Genomic DNA, 17,148 nt, shown 5'->3' with positions numbered 1-17,148 from the left:
CAATGTAGAGAGTCACTTTTACACTGGCCACCAATGTAGGGAGTCAGTTCTACACTGGCCACCAATGTAAGAGGTTACTTCCACATTGACAACCAATGAAGAAGGTTACTTCTACTCTCACCATCATGTCTACAATAACCACCAATTTAAGTGTTACTTCTACACTGACCACCAATGCAAAGAATCACTTCTACACTGACTACCAATGTAAGGTGTTAAAGCAGAAGTAAACCCATCCATTAAACAATTTCATTTACGGCATGTGCCGGAAATGTAGCACTCCCATTGGTTGTGCTCTCAACCAAACTGTCAAACCGTCCAAATGGCTGGTGTCATAACTAATCACATGTGAAGCACCTTGGCAGTTGTATAGGCAAAGATGGCAGCTTCCATGGCTGAAAACGATAGGGGGGTTTACTTACACTTTTAGTCTACACTGACTACCAACGTAAGGCATCAAGTCAACACTGACTAGTGACTATCAATGTAAGGCATCAAGGCTTCACTGACAACCAATAAAAGGGGTTACTTCTATACTGAACACCCATGTAAGTCATTTGGTCACCAATGTAAAGGCGTATTTCTACAAGGCCACCAATGTAAGGGGTCACTACAATTTTCATTGTGTGTGTTTGTAATTTGTTTGGCTGTTATTATTTTTAAAATGAGTTTAGCTTCATGATGGACGTGTGGTATACTTGGACAGAGGGGTGGCGGTGGACGTGGTATACTTGGACAGAGGGGTGGTGGTGGACGTGGTATACTTGGAATTTTGCTAAATCGTTCGATACAGTACCGCACACATGGCTCATGTGTAAAAAGAAGTCTACAGGATTGGAAATATCAGTTTGTAAATGGATAGAAAACTGGCTGAAAGACAGAATTCAGAGAGTCGTGGTTAATGATTCTCACTCTGAATGGTCTAAGGTTATCAGTGGTGTACCCCAAGGTTCAGTGTTGGGACCCTTACTTTTTAATATCTTTATAAATGATATTGGGTCTGAGATCAAAAGTAAAATTTCTGTCTTTGCAGATGACACCAAGCTATGCAGTGGAATAACGTCCTTACAGGATGTCTCCAATTTACAAGCCGACCTCAATGCTCTGTCTAATTGTAAAGTTCTGCACTTGGGGGGTATATGGAACATGTATCATACATACTAGGGGGAGTACAGCTGGGGGGATCTGTAGTGGAGAAGGATCTGGGGGATCCGTAGTGGAGAAGGATCTGGGGGGATCCGTAGTGGAGAAGGATCTGGGGGTTTTGGTAGATCATAAGCTCAATAATAACATGCAATGCCAAGCTGCGGTTTCCAAAGCTTGCAAAGTCCTTTCTTGTATAGGAGAGGTATGGACTCCAGAGAGAGAGAGAGAATCATTAGTAAGACCTCATCTGGAATATGCAGTTCCGTTTTGGGCCCCAGTTCTCAAAAAGGATAACTGGAGAAAGTGCAGAGAAGGGCAACCAAACTGATAAGAGGCATGGAGGAGCTCAGCTATGAGGAAAGATTAGAAGATTTGAATTTATTCACTCTTGGAAAGAGGAGAATAAGGGGGGATATGATCCACATGTACAAATATATAAGAGGTCCATATAGTGAACTTGGTGTTGAGTTATTCACTTTACGGTCAACACTAAAGACACAGGGGCACTCTAGATAGAGCAGGGATCTCCAAACAAGGGGCCAGTTTACTGTCCCTCAGCCTTTAGGGGGGCCAGACTGTGGCCATTGGGAGTAGAAAAGGTCCCAACATCAGTGGGAATAAACAATGCTCCTTCGTTGGTGTCAGTGGGAGGAATTGTACCCCAACATTGGTGTCTTTTTGCCCAATTGTTGGTGTCATTGGGAGGAATTGTGCCCCATTGTTGGTATAATTGGGAGCAATTTTCCCCCTTCAGTGGTCTCAGTGGGGAGGGCGGGGATTAATGTTGGTGTTAGTGGATGAAATGATGCCCAAGGGCCTGATAAAAGCAAGCAAAGGGCCACATCTGGCCTCCGGGTCGCAGTTTAGAGACCACTGGTCTAGAGGAAAAGTGATTTCATCTCCAAATACGGAAAGGTTTCTTCACAGTAAGAGCTGTGAAAATGTGGAACAGACTCCCTCCAGAGGTGGTTCTGGCCAGCTCAGTAGATTGCTTTAAGAAAAGCCTTGATTCTTTCCTAAATGTACAGAATATAACTGAGTACTAACATTTATAGGTAAAGTTGATTTGGGGAAAATCCAATGGCCTCTCGGAGGATCAGGAAGGATTTTTTCCCCTGCTGTAGCAAATTGGATCATGGCTCTGCTGTTTTTTTTACCTTCCTCTGGATCAACTGTGGGTATAGGATTGGGTATATGGGATTGTATGATATTATTATTATTTTATTTTTTTATGGTTAAACTGGATGGACTTGTGTGTTTTTTCAACCTGACTAACTACCGTATTTATCGGCGTATACCGCGCACTTTTTTGCCCTGAAAATCAGGACAAAATCATGGGTGTGCGATAAAGCCGATACCCGCTTTCCGCGCTTTGTTCGAACCACTGCGCCGACATATACAGAGCGCAGTACACTCGGGTATAGTCGGGCAGGCTCGGCTCCTCTCCTGGTCACGTCCTGTGCGTCCTGTACGCAAGAGGAGCCGAGCCCGTCCGACTATACCTGAGTGTACTCCGCTCGGCATATGTCGGCGCAGTGGTTCGAACACAGCGCGGGAAGCGGGGATCAAGCGGGGATGGCCCAGAAGGACACCAGACCGGACGAGGCCGCCAATGGACGATGGGCAAGACGCGATGGACGACGGGCAAGACACCGACGAGGGGCATCCAAACTGTAAGTATTTTTTTATTTTGCAGGAATCTTCCTTCAAGTTCGGGGGTGCGCGATATACGCCGGGGCGCGTTATAGCCCGATAAATACGGTATGTATGATTATTAGGCGTACCATATCCTTTTTTCTTTTTATTTAAAACTCTCTACAGCCTACTCCTTCATGTCAATGCACCTGAAAACGATTTCTAGGGTTTCTCCATGGTAAAAAAAAAAAAAGGTTGGGAAGGGTTGTTCTAGGTGAAACACGAACACGACCCTTGCAGGCACCTAACACGACCACAACGTATTCTTACGCATAATCAGCAGTTACTGTTTCTTTGCTGGATGGGACTGACAATCTGTATGTAGATGTCAAACATGAAGCAAATGCAAAATGACATAAGATGGTTAGTGAGCCTGAGGGGGGACAAAATCTTATTGCAATGACAGAAAGACTGTTAAGTGGCTGAAAGAAACATTTGGAGGTCGTGACCCCAGCCATAGGGTGTGCTAGTGAGTACAGACTGACAGGATGCCACATTTCTACAATTGCCACATTGGAGGTTTTCCAGTCTGATGAATCCAGTAAATGTTAACTGTACATTTTCAGAAAAACAATATTTCCGGGCTTTGTCCCCTGCAGAGGTTTTATTTTTTATTTTTTTTGTGTGTTGTGTGCTTCTGGCATTGTCACCCTGTCACATGAGCCTGAACAAAAAGGTTTCAGGAGATCAGCAGCACTGATGCCGCGTACACTTTTCAGCATGAAAAAAACAAAGGGCTAGATTCAGCAAGAATTTTCGCCGGCGTATCTATTGATACGCCGCGTAAATTCAAAGCTGCGCCGGCGTATCTTCTTTCTGTATTCAGAAAGCAAGATACGCCAAAATTAGGCTAAGATCCGACTGGCGTAAGTCTCTTACGCCGTCGTATCTTAGTTGCATATTTACGCCTGCCGCTAGGTGACGCTGCCGTAGATTTCAGCGTAGAATATGTAAATGAGCTGGTATACGCCGATTCAGAAACGAACGTGCGCCCGGCGGATTTTTTTACGTAGTTTGCGTAAGGCTTTTTCCGGCGTAACGTTACTCCTGCTATATGAGGCATAGCCAATGTTAAGTATGGACGTCGTTCCAACGTCGAATTTTATAAATTTTACGTCGTTTGCGTAAGTCGTTCGCGAATAGAGCTTTGCGTAAATTACATCCACGTCGAAAGCATTGACTATTTGCGACGTGATTAGGAGCATGCGCACTGGGTTCCATTTACGGACGGTGCATGCCATCTATGGTCAGGCAGTCAATTTAAGACCCAGGCTTGGCGTGCATCTCGCAAAATGGGTAGTGTAGGGACGGGTCACCCATCTGGTAGGGACAGTGATTAGTGGTAGGGAGAAGTTCCAGATAAATATGGAAAGGATAGGGACATGCCATCCTTCCTGGATACCTCCCTATGTGGGTATGGACCAGTCAGGCCGCATTCTACTTATCATGACACTTGAGACCTGGGCCCGGATTCACAAAGGACTTACGACGACGTATCTCCTGTTGCCAAGATACAAGCGGCGTAATTCTCCTACGCCGTCGTATGTTGGGGTGCATATTTACGCTGGCTGGTAGGGGCGCTTCCGTATTTTTCCGTGTCGAATATGCAAATGAGCTAGATACGCCGATTCACGAACGTACTTGCGCTGGCGTATTAAAATACGCTGTTTACGTAAGGCGTTCGACCGGCGTAACTTTACCCCTCATAAAGCAGGGGTAAGTCATGTTAAGGTATAGACGTCGGAAACGTCGGAACAGCGTCGTATTTTACGTTGTTTGCGTAAGTCATATGTGAATGGGGGTGGGCGTAGGTTACGTTCACGTCAACTAAGCATTGAGCCGGCGTAATTTACAGAGAAATTTCAACATGATACTGAGCATGCGCCTGCATGCGCCGTTCGTTAGGCATGTCATTTACGTGGGGTCACGATTCATTTCCACACAACACGCCCCCTACCAGCCTACTTTGAATTATGCGGGCTTACGCCGGCCCATATATGCTACGCCGCCGTAACTTCGGGCGCAAGTTCTTTCTGAATACAGTACTCGCCTCTCTAAAGTTACGGCGGCGTAGCGTATATGAGATGCTCTACGCCTGCCTAAAGATACGCAATTCTTTCTGAATCCGGGCCCTGGTCACTATAAGATCGATTCTTTTCTCTGCAACTGGACTTTGAATTGTTTGTACCACTGCACCTCCCCACAAGTAGTACCCAGGGTCGCAGCAGTTGCACTTAAGACCTGGCCCCAGCATTCTGCCACTGTCGGGGGCCCCAGCGGGGTTGCTAGACCCAGGGCTCTGAGCATAGAGCGTATCTCTCATAAAGCTCAGAGCCGACAGTTCTCCCTGCCCCCCCCCCTCTGTCAGGGGGGCCCATCATGGTTTCTTGCACCGGGGCATTGAAGGTTCCAGTTACGCCCCTGATAGTACCCCATCATTGGTTTTAGTGAAAGTAATGGTATCAGTGGGAGCAATAGTAGGGAGGAATAGTGCCACAAGTGCCAGATAAAGGAAAGCAAAGGTGCCACATCCACCCCCCTGGGCCACAGTTTGGAGATCACTGCCTCATAATATTATTTGAATAGACATAGAAACTGGAAACAAGGGCCAGATTCACGTAGCCCGGGCGCAACTTAACTTTTCCGATTTAAGTTACACCGCCGCAATTTTTCCAAGTTAGTGCCCGATCCACAAAGCACTTACCTGGAAATTTGCGGCGGTGTATACTAAATCCGTCCGGCGCAAGGCGGGCCCAATTGAATGGGGCGAGTCCCATTTAAATTAGGCGCGCTCCCGCGCCAAACGTACGGCGCATGCTCTGTCGGGTAAATTACCCGACGTGCATTGCGCTTACTGACGTCGCACTGACGTCATTTGCTTAGACGTTAACGTAAATGCCGTCCAGCGCCATTCACGGACGTCTTACGCAAACGACGTTGATGTTTAAATTTCGACGCGGGAACGACGGCCATACTTAACATGGCTTAAGACAACTAGGGCTCAGCCCTAGTTTTACACGGCGTAACTAGACGGAAACGATGTAGAGTTAGATCGACGGGCCGTTCGGACGTTCGGGGATCGCCGTAAGTATTCATTTGCATATTCTACACCGGCCGCAATGGCCTCGCCACCTAGCGGCCGGCCTAGAATTGCATCCTTAAGATCCGACAGTGTAATTCAATTACACCTGTCGGATCTTAGGGCTAGCTATGCGTAACTGATTCTATGAACCAGTCGCATAGTTAGAAACAGAGATACGACGGCGTATCAGTAGATACGCCGTCGTATCTCGTTTGTGAATCTGGCCCCAAGTACTTGGTAACAAAGTGAACTACTTTTTTTTAATAAGATGTTTATTATACCTCTAAGCCACAGCTATAATTATGGGGGAAGGTAGAAGTTTTCCATTCGGATTGTGATTTCATGTCTGGAGGTTGGAGAACCATCAGCACCTCCACACTTACCTCCTTTCCAGGCTCTCCTTCTTCTAGTTACTAAATGGTACATTTTAATTGAGTAACACTTCATTGCTCTGGGTTAGGAATAACATATGGTCTTAAGAGGGTGTACTAATTAATATTCTATATTTATTGCTTGCGAAAGTCACACTCAGTTTACAGAACTCCACTAAAGTTGTTGGTGGCAATACGTATTATAGGTAAAAGAGAACAAGGCATTAGAAGTCAAAGAGGTTATATATTATTCTGGTAGAAAAAGCTCCCTTAGCAAAGCGGGGCCGTGTTCACTTCGAATAATCAACCAGGAATGCCAAAAACATCAATAAGGCACAATCCACAGAACATCATTTACTATTTTCTTGGATTGTCTTCAAAACCTGAGTTTTGTTAAAACACATAAATTATCTTGTTTTCCGCCTAGGTTTGTTTGAGCAATTCCAAAAGGGTGTATATTTTATTCTTAAAGCTAAACTTTAGTCAGCGATATAAAAATAGTACAGAACTTCAACACAATTTGAAGATATTTGTAGTCTATCCTTGCCTAATTACAGCTGTCAAAATGACAGTCGGGAATTCTTTATGACAGAATTGGCTTCAGCTGCTCGTGGATAAAATGAGACTTCTAGATCGTTCTATCTCATTTTCAAGTACACTACATTAAGTATTGGGACACCTGCCTTTACACACACTTTAACCACTTAAGCCCCGGACCAATATGCAGCCTAAAGACCCAAGGGGTTTTTACAGTTCGGGACTGCGTCGCTTTAACAGACAATTGCGCGGTCGTGCGACGTGGCTCCCAAACAAAATTGGCGTCCTTTTTTTCCCACAAATAGAGCTTTCTTTTGGTGGTATTTGATGACCTCTGCGGTTTTTATTTTTTGCGCTATAAACAAAAATAGAGCGACAATTTTGAAAAAAATTCAATATTTTTTACTTTTTGCTATAATAAATATCCCCCAAAAACATATATAAATCATTTTTTTCCCTCAGTTTAGGCAGATACGTATTCTTCTACCTATTTTTGGTAAAAAAATCGCAATAATCGTTTATCGGTTAGTTTGCGCAAAATTTATAGCGTTTACAAAATAGGGGATAGTTTTATTGCATTTTTATTTTTTTTTATTTTTTTTACTACTAATGGCGGCGATCAGCGATTTTTTTCGTGACTGCGACATTATGGCGGACACTTCGGACAATTCTGACACATTTTTGGGACCATTGTCATTTTCACAGCAAAAAATGCATTTAAATTGCATTCTTTATTGTTAAAATGACAGTTGCAGTTTGGGAGTTAAACACAGGGGGCGCTGTAACATTTAGTGTTCACTTAGTGTGTGTTTACTACTGTAGGGGGGTGTGGCTGTAGGACTGACATCATCGATCGAGTCACCCCTATAAAAGGGATCACTCGATCGATGCGCCGCCATAGTGAAGCACGGGGAAGCCGTGTTTACACACGGCTCTCCCCGTTCTTCAGCTCCGGGGAACGATCGCGACGGAGCGGCTATAAACAAATAGCCGCGCCGTCGTCCCGGATCGCTCCCTGAGGCTTACCGACCGCCGCATGTAGCAGGGGGGGGGGGGTCCCGATCGGACCCCCCACCCACGTCAAGCAGAGCACGTACAGGTACGTTGATGTTCCTGTCCGTGCCATTCTGCTGACGTATATCTACATGAGGAGGTCGGCAAGTGGTTAACTTTAATGGCATCCCAGTCTTAGTCCGTAGGGTTCAATATTGAGTTGGCCCCGCCTTTGCAGCTATAACAGCTTCAACTCTTCTGGGTAGGCCGTCCACAAGGTTTAGGAGGGTGTCTATGGGAATGTTTGACCATTCTTCCAGAAGCGCATTTGTGAGGTCAGGCACTTATGGGGTCAAGAAGGCCTGGCTCACAGTCTCCGCTCTAATGTATCCCAAAGATGTTCTATCGGGTTGAGGTCAGGACAGTCAAGTTCCTCCACCCCAAACTCGCTCATCCATGTCTTAATGGACCTTTGTTTTGTGCACTGGTTTAAATCATTTGGTGGAGGGGGGATTATGGTGTGAGGTTGTTTTTCAGGGGTCGGGCTTAGCCCCTTAGTTCCAGTGAAGGGAACTCTTAAGGCGTCAGCATACCAAGACATTTTGGACAATTTCATGCTCCCAACTTTGTGGGAACAAGTTGGGGATGGACCCTTCCCGTTCCAACATGACTGGGCACCAGTGCTCAAAGCAAGGTCCATAAAGACATGGATGAACGAGTTTGGGGTGGAGGAACTTGACTGGCCTGCACCTCGGGCCTTCTCGATTCACAGTGCCTGACCTCACAAATGCGCTTCTGGAAGAATGGTCAAACATTCCCATAGATACACTCCTAAACCTTGTGGACGGCCTTCCCAGAAGAGTTGAAGCTGTTATAGCTGCAAAGGGTGGACCATTCCCATAGGACCCCCCCCCCCCTCCAACACAAATCACGCCCAACCATCCCAACTGGCACAAATCCCCCCCCCACAAATAAATAATTCCCCTCTACCATATTACTTTTATAGCACAACCCCCACCTTAAATCTCCCCTCCTAGCACAAATCCTCTACCCCCATCCCTCTTCCCAACACAAATTCCTCCAAATCACCACTCCTAGCACACCTCTTCAAATTTTCCCTTCTAGAACAATTCTTACCTCCTGCCACCCCCCACGTTCCCCTACTCCACACACCCCCCCTAATCCCCCCCAATCCTCACATGGCACCACAGTGGAAGTCCCAGGGCAACCATCCGCCCTGCCCACCACTAGTCCCAGCTCTGGCTCCGGCTGCTGTTTCAGCCAATGAGGAGGCAGAGACCCAGGAGGGTTGCTGCTCTTATGCACATCGCTGGATAGAGATGGGGCTCGGGTGAGTATTTGGGGGAGGGGGTGCTGCGGACACCTTCAGCCTTTACAACCATTTTAATGCCTTGAAAATCACAGCTATTGATACAATAGGAAAAAAAAATCAAATTTCACTACGGTTTTTGCCAGGTTTGTCTTGCTGATCTTTTTTTTTTTTTTTATTGGCTTGGTGCATGGACAAAGGAACAGATGGAAGAGGGTGGAGGACAAAAGATAAACTAGAGGCCTTGGCCGCTTTCACAACACACCTTTTACTGGTACTAACAAAGCGTACTTACAGCTATGGCAAGTGGCGTCGGCGTAGCCCGTGTCGCCGCAGTCGCAGTGGAAGGCGCTCCAAGTCTGTGAGCACGCTCCTCCGTGTTCGCAGTGATTTGGCAGGCATCTGTTGGAGACAAAAAAAAAAAAAGTCCATAGAGTCTGGTTGGTGAGAGTCACTGGGAAGCAGCTGAGAGCGACGGAATGCAAAGAAAACGACTTTCCAAACGAGAACGACAGTTAATTAGCTGTGGAGAGACTGAAAGAGATCTGAGCAAATCAATAATTTCAAATGCCGGATACTCTTGAAATTGATGAACCAGATACAGCAAATTACTAAACAAAAGTCAACCGCTCTCACAAAAGACGCTCGCCTCAGACTCAATTACAAACTACGCTTTCTGTTTTTTTTTTTGTTTTTTTGTTTTTTCAGAGGAATATCAAACTTAAGAGAGAGCCTATTTGAGGTCTGAAACGTTTATTTTTGATTTTTTTTTTGTTTTTCATGAATATCTGCATAACAAAAAAGGTTCAGTGAATGCATGCATTTTAATCAGCCCGTGTTTATAAAACTTCAGAAGCTTAAAGACATCTCTACGCTCGGAATTCTGACCATTAATTAATCCTCAGTCTGAAACACACAGAGATGACAAATGCAATGAGATTATAAAACGTGTTACAATATGTATGAATCCGGAGAGATAATAATTGGAACATTGTAACCCGTTACTGGAGAACAATTGGATGTCAGAGAGAGGTCATCCACAGACTTTACAGGCACCGAGAAAAGTGACAGCCTTCCGGCAAGAGAAGACTTGACTGTAGAAAGGAATTAATGGTAATTAAGGAGATGGAGATAAACAGATAGAAAGAAAGAGAGAGAAAGAAAGAGGGAAAGAAAGAAAGAAAGAAAGAAAGAAAGAAAGAAAGAAAGAAAGAAAGAAAGAAAGAAAGAAAGAAAGAAAGAAAGAAAGATAGAAAGAAAGAAAGAAAGAAGGAAAGAGAAAGAAAGAGAGAAAAAAGAAAGAAAGCGCGTGCGAGAGAGGGGAGAAAGAGAGAGAGAGAGAGAGAGAAAGAAAAGGAGAGAGAAAGAGAGAGAAAGAGAGAGGGAGAAGAGAGAAAGAAAAAGAAAGAGAGAGAGACTGTAGAAAGATAGATAGATAGATAGATAGATAGATATGAGAGAAAGAAATAAATAAATACAGAGAGCTGGAGAGAGAAAAAAAAGAGAGAGATAAAGAGAATGAGAGAGAGAGGTGGGGGGAGGAGAGAGAGAGAAAAAGAGAGAGGTGGGGAGAGGAGAGAGAGAAAAAAAAGAGAGAGAAAGAAGGAGCAAGAGCGAGAGAGAGAGAGAGAAAGAGAAAGAAATAGAAAGAAAGCACGGGTGAGAGAGAGAGAGAGAGAGAGAGAGAGAGAGAGAGAGAGAGAGAGACAGAGAGAAAGAGAATGAGAGAGAGAGGGGGGAAAGACAGAGAGAGAAGGAGAATGAGAAAGAAAGAAATAAAGAGAGAGAGAGAGTGAGAGAAAGAGAGAGAGATAGATAGAGAGAGGGAGTGAGAGAAAGAGATAGAGAGAGAGAAAGAGAGAGAGAGAGAGAGAGGTGGGGAAGACAGAGAGAGAAGGAGAATGAGAAATAAATAAATAAAGAGAAAGAGAGAGTGAGCGAGAGTGAGAAAGAGAGAGAGAAACACAGAGAGTGTGAGCGAGAGTGAGAAAGAGAGAGAGAAACACAGAGAAAGAGAGAGAGAAAGAAAGAAAGAAAGAAAGAAAGAAAGAAAGAAAGAAAGAAAGAAAGAAAGAAAGAAGGAAAGAAATACTGTAGATAGAAGATAGATATGAGAGAATGAGAGAGAGAGAAAAAAATAAAGAAAGAAATAAAGAGAGCGCGAGAGAGAAAGAAAGAGAGAGAAAAAGAGAATAAAAGAGAGAAGGGGAGAGAGAGGGAGAAAAAGAGAGAGAGAGAGAGGGTCGGTAGAAAATGAGAGAAAGAAAGAAAGAAAGAGAGAGAGAGAGATGGGAGAGAGAGAGATAGACGAGATAGATAGATAGATAGATAGATAGATAGATAGATAGATAGATATGAGAGAGAAAGAAAGAAAGAAAGAAAGAAAGAAAGAAAGAAAGAAAGAAAGAAAGAAAGAAAGAAAGAAAGCGCGAGAGAGAGAGAAAAAGAGAACGAGAGAGAGAATGGAAGAGAGGGAGAGAGAGAGACGGGGGGAGAGAGAGAGGGTAAAAAATGAGGGAAAGAGAGAGAGATAGACGATAGATAGATAGATAGATAGATAGATAGATAGATAGATAGATAGATAGATAGATAGATAGATAGATAGATAGATAGATATGAGAGAGAGAGAAAAAGAAAGAAAGAAAGAAAGAAAGCGAGAAAGACAGGGAGAGAGAATGGAAGAGAGGGAGAGAGAGAATGGAAGAGAGGGAGAGAGAGGGGCGGGGGGAGAGAGAGAGAGAGAGGGTCGAAAATGAGAGAAAGAAAGAGAGATAGAGAGATAGATAGATAGATAGATAGATAGATAGATAGATAGATAGATAGATAGATAGATAGAGAAATACAAAAACTTAATGGCAATCAGGTTTATATGTATTAATAAAGAGAAAAAGTAAACGCTAACAATATGTACAATATATAAAAACAACAACATATAAAATAGATATATAGATAGGCAGATAGATACTGAATGGCAATTTGGTTTATAAGGAATAGTAAAAGATCAGCTAAGAAGAGTTGCGCAGTGTGTGGACTCCTCTACAGATGACAATTAGTTTGGGTATTTCCCACACCTTGGAGAATATGAAGGTTACTGTTAATGATAAAACATACAAATACATAATATATAATTTTAGACACTTGTACTCTTCCAGTCTTGTGGTACCTTTTTGGGGGAAGTATTTTTTCTGGCCCAGCATAAGCCAGCTCAAGTGGTCTGTACACAACCCTGACCTCAGCCCTACCGATGAGTTAGCTAGTAATAGTTGGCCACATTCACTTTAACTTGTTCTACACTGTTGAAGATGTTTTGTTGCAAGTAGCCTCTTTGGCAGAAACATACCCCAGTGTTTATTGCCACACAGTTAATTGGGTCACCTTAATTCAATCACCATGTAATGTGTCAAGGCAGATGTTGATTGTCAAAGAACATGATGGGAGGTGTGAAAGTTTGTGAAACCACCCTGTTCTAATTACACAATACAAAGAGGTATGAAAGAGGAAATCTACCTCAAAATGGAGCAACAACTCCTAAATAGGAGTGGGGACCTTAAACACCATCTGTCATCCACATAGATATTGGTTTCAACACCATTATCTGACTCAGCGGGCCATTTCATGTGGCCCTCGCATCTCTCCTGCAGCTGCAGCACCCCCCTTTTCGCTGCCCTCTACTTGTCTTAGCAGTCGGCAGCAAAGAGAAAAACAGAATGCCCCCGCCAAATTCTGTGCTTCTCCATGCAGCCATGAAGAGGCTTGTCTCGCCCCCCAGCAGAGAGGAGGACTGGACGCCTCCTACAGGCCCTGCACCTCTCTGTGCAGCTGCACCACGCTCTCGTCTCCACCTCCCCTGGTCTCAGCAATCAGCAGACTCTGGCTCCAGCACTCCTCTGGTCCTCCTGCAGACCCTACAATTTCTGCTTCCTAGCTTCGCCTCCCAGCTAATTACTGGCAGCACCACAAGGTAAGAGGGTGCACTGTGATGTAAGATAGGGTGAGGGGCTCTTGACTTCTGATGGTGGGGGGAGGTGGGGTGCTATGGACATCTAGTCTTACAGATACAACCAGCCCTTGAAGGGCAACCATAATGCTGATGTGCCCCCCTGCTGTAGCGCACCTGTTCAAGCCAGCAGAAGGATGCTCCCAACACACATTAGAACAGAGGAAGACACTTGGATGAGTGGAGAGAAACTCTAAAACCTCCCGGCATCAAGTTACCCAATTGTTCTCCCACTATGCAGTCAGCAAGGAGCCCATTCACATCTCTGTACGAGACACCAATACAAAGAAAAGGGTCACATGCCAAAAGAAGTAAAAAGATACAGACAAGTTTACTGATGAACAACAGACACCTACTTTCCTATATCCAACCTTAGAGGGTAAGACTTAGGGTGAATGGAGGCAGTGTGTGCTGTCCATAAATTAACTTTTCAGACTTTTGCACCTGACCCAATGAGCCCACACTCCAAAGACATAAAAAAATTGGACAAGTTTATTGATGAACAACACACACCTTCCATCCTAGGATCAACCTTAGGGGGGAAGACCTAGTGTGAATTGATGCAGTGTGTGCTGTCCATCAACTAACTTTTTATACTTTTGGACCTTGCCCACGGAGCCCATTCACGTCTCTGTATGGGACACGCCAATACAAAGAAAAGGGTCATACTCCAAAGACGTAAAAATATTCGGACAAGTTTATTGATGAACACCACACACCTTCCATCCTAGGACCAGCCTTAGGGGAGAAAACTTAGGGTGAATAAATGCATCAATGAACTTTTCAGACTTTTGAACCTGGCCCAAGGAGCCCATTCACGTCTCTGTAGGAGACACCACAATACGAAGAAGAGGGTCACACTCCAATGACGTCAGAAAAGTCTGAGGCCCCATACACACGACCGAGTTTCTCGGCAGAATTCAGCCAGAAACTCGATCGGAGCTGGATTCTGCTGAGAAACTCGGTCGTGTGTACACTTTTCAGCGAGGAAGCCGACGAGGAACTCGTCTGGCCAAATAGAGAACATGTTCTCTATTTTCTCGTTAGTCAATGGGAAAAGTCGGCCCGCCAAGATCCTCAGCGGCTTCAACACAGAACTCGACGAGGAACTCGATGTGTTTGGCACGTCGAGTTCCTCGGTCGTGTGTACGGGGCCTCAAATGTTTATGGATGGATAACACACACCACATCCTTCCATCCTAGGTCCAAGAGGGGCAGACCAATGGTGACCGGACACAGTGTACGCTGTCCATCAATGAAGTTTTCGGACTTTTGTGACGTCATGGGAGTGTGGCACTTTTCTTCGTAATGACGTCTTCAACATTACAAAACTCCTCCAGTTGAATGCGACTACCAATGCCGATGTGTGCTCTGTTGATTTCGATGATACATTCATTTTAGTGACAGGTCCACGATAATGAAATATGGCTTCCTCCCCCCCAAAAAAAATAAAAAAATCCCCATGGCACCATCTTTGGTGCCATGTTTCAAATTGAGGTTCCTCCATAGATTGAAACTGCCAACGTCGAATGTGGACTTTGCAGCCACAGACTTCCTACACTATTTTCAAATCAATCAGTCTGTGATGATTGTAATGATATTAGAACAATGCTGTGGTTTTTAATAACCAAATAAAATGGGCATCAAGGTATAAAATAATGTACAGTAATGGCCGATCATCAATTCCTAGAATGAATATTGCAAAGCTAATTGCTGAAGACTTCCACTGCTTATTGTTTATACATGAAGCCAATTAATTAGTCCTTGGACAGAGGCTTGGCTTTCTGGAGTTTTTCTTTTATTTCTTTTTCGTTTTAATGATGTCATCAATTTTGGAAAGTTTATTTTTTCAGGTTTTGGTCACAAATCAGTTTTTTTGGGTTAAAGCGATACTGTAAATCTCGAAAGTATTAAGTAGCAGGGGGCCAGATTCAGGTACCTGCGCCGCGGCGTAACGTATCCCGTTTACTTTACACCGCCGCAAGTTTTCAGCGTAAGTGCTTGATTCACACCTGTAAAATTGCGGCGGCGTAGCGTAAAGCCGTCCGGCGCAAGCCCGCCTAATTCAAATGGGGCGGGGACGATTTAAATTAGGCGCGTACTACGCATGCGCCGTCCCTAAAATTTCCCGACGTGCATTGCGCTAAATGACGTCGCTAAATGACGTCGCAAGGACGTCATTGGTTTAGACGTTAACGTAAATGGCGTCCAGCACCATTCACGGACGACTTACGCAAACGACGTGAAATTTCAAATTTCGACGCGGGAACGACGGCCATACTTAACATTGGCTAGACCACCTAGAGGGCAGCCTTAACTTTACGACGCGTATCGCTACGGAAACTACGTAAATTTACAGCGACGGGCAAAGTGGATGTTCGTGAATCGGCGTAATGAGTCATTTGCATATTCTACGCTGACCGCAATGGAATCGCCACCTAGCGGCCGGCCTAGAATTGCAGCCTAAGATCCGAAGGTGTACGAAGTCGTAAGCCTGTCGGATCTTAGCCAAATGCCGTCGTATCTTGTTTGTGAATTACAAATAAAGATACGACGTGGCAAATTTGAAAGTACGCCGGAGTATCAGCAGATACTCCGGCGTACTTCTTCTCTGAATCTGGCCCAGGGACTTTTAGGCTGCATTCACACCTGAGCGTCAGTCGTTTGGTCGTTTTTTCCGGCGTTTTTTTCCGGCGTTTTGTCGGGCGTATTCATGCTTATTTGCGCGTTTGCATACAGCGTCGTCCGACGTTTTTGTACTTCGACATTTTTTATTTTAGCCAATAGGAAAAATTATCATCTTTTCATCACTTGTTGCTATGTTTGTAGATTTTTTTAATCTTCTGCCTGGGTGAAAAGTTCTATTGATTAAAGCGACGAAACGCTCGTACTGTAGCAAACGCTCGTTGTCGTGCTAGTCGCTTGAATCGAGCATTTCCATTACTTTCTATGGGAAATGGAAACGCTCAAAAAACGACCAAACCACCCGATACGCGCGACAAAAAAGGGTCCGGAACTTGTTTGAGCTTCAGGCGTTCGGCGTCAAGCGTATTGGCGTGGAGATGTGAACCATCTCCATAGGGAATAATGTATTTTTTCCCCTCTAGCGTATTTGAGCGTCGCGCTTCAGGCGATAAAACGCTCAGGTGTGAATGCAGCCTTAGGGCTCATGCACACTGCAGCTCAAACAAGCTGCTTCTACTGCATTCTGAAGAGTCGTTTCTGAGCTCATAAAAAGCCTGAATGCTCATAAACCTTTGTATATCCTGGGAAAGTGCCACCTAGTGGCCAAACTTGGAATTGTACTAACACCCCCTTACAAGGAAGCAGAGTGAAGGTTTGGGAAATGCATTGCAAGAGACCCTCTCCCATGTTTCAGTCTGAAAGAGAAAACAAAGGAAATGCTTCATTCTGCCTATAGCAGACCGGTGACATTATCTATTTACTTTATATCAGTGCTGCATTAGTCATGTGCAGAACAGGAAAATAAAAATTGTTTTGTTTCGGTTCGTTATTTACATAAATTTGTTTAGTTAAATTTACTTAATTCGTTTAATTCATTTTCAGAATTTATTTTGTTTATTCGAGGTCAAAACGATTTAAATTTTCCAAATTCGGTCAAATTGAACTCAATTTGAAAATTTGAATCGATTTGAATTTGAATTCCATTCAAAATCGATTTCTCTTTTTTTAATTCAAGTTTTGGAAAAGGGTTATCTTCTTTCTATTCCATTTTATTCTCTTGTTTTTTCTATTCTTTTCTATTCTTTTCTTTTCTATTATATTATATTTTCTATTGTATTCAAATTCAAATTTATTCAATTCGAAATTCGAGTTTCAGAAGATGGTTGTATTGTTCTATTCTTTCTCTTCTATGTTTTTTTTATTCTATTCTATTCTATTCCATTCTTTTCTATTGTTTCATTTTTTTATTCTATTCTTTTCAAATCTATTTAAACTTAAATTTATTTTATTCAAATTCAAATGTATTCTATTT

The 17,148-nt window shown here is 43.9% G+C and overlaps 1 protein-coding gene across 1 annotated transcript in view; it reads right to left on the bottom strand.

The window, feature by feature from the left end:
* The window catches only part of CNTNAP5 (contactin associated protein family member 5), a 373,233-nt gene that overhangs the window by 187,799 nt on the left and 168,286 nt on the right, over window positions 1–17,148 (bottom strand). Inside the window, exon 10 of the mRNA XM_040358233.1 lies at window positions 9,450–9,556. Within this exon, the coding sequence (XP_040214167.1) occupies window positions 9,450–9,556 (107 nt within the window). The remainder of the gene's footprint in view (window positions 1–9,449; window positions 9,557–17,148) is intronic.

The sequence above is a fragment of the Rana temporaria genome, chromosome 6 (assembly GCF_905171775.1).
Source record: "Rana temporaria chromosome 6, aRanTem1.1, whole genome shotgun sequence".
Lineage (NCBI taxonomy): Eukaryota > Metazoa > Chordata > Amphibia > Anura > Ranidae > Rana > Rana temporaria.
The sequence above is the reverse complement of the archived record's forward strand: the minus strand, read 5'-3'. Positions and strand labels throughout refer to the sequence as shown.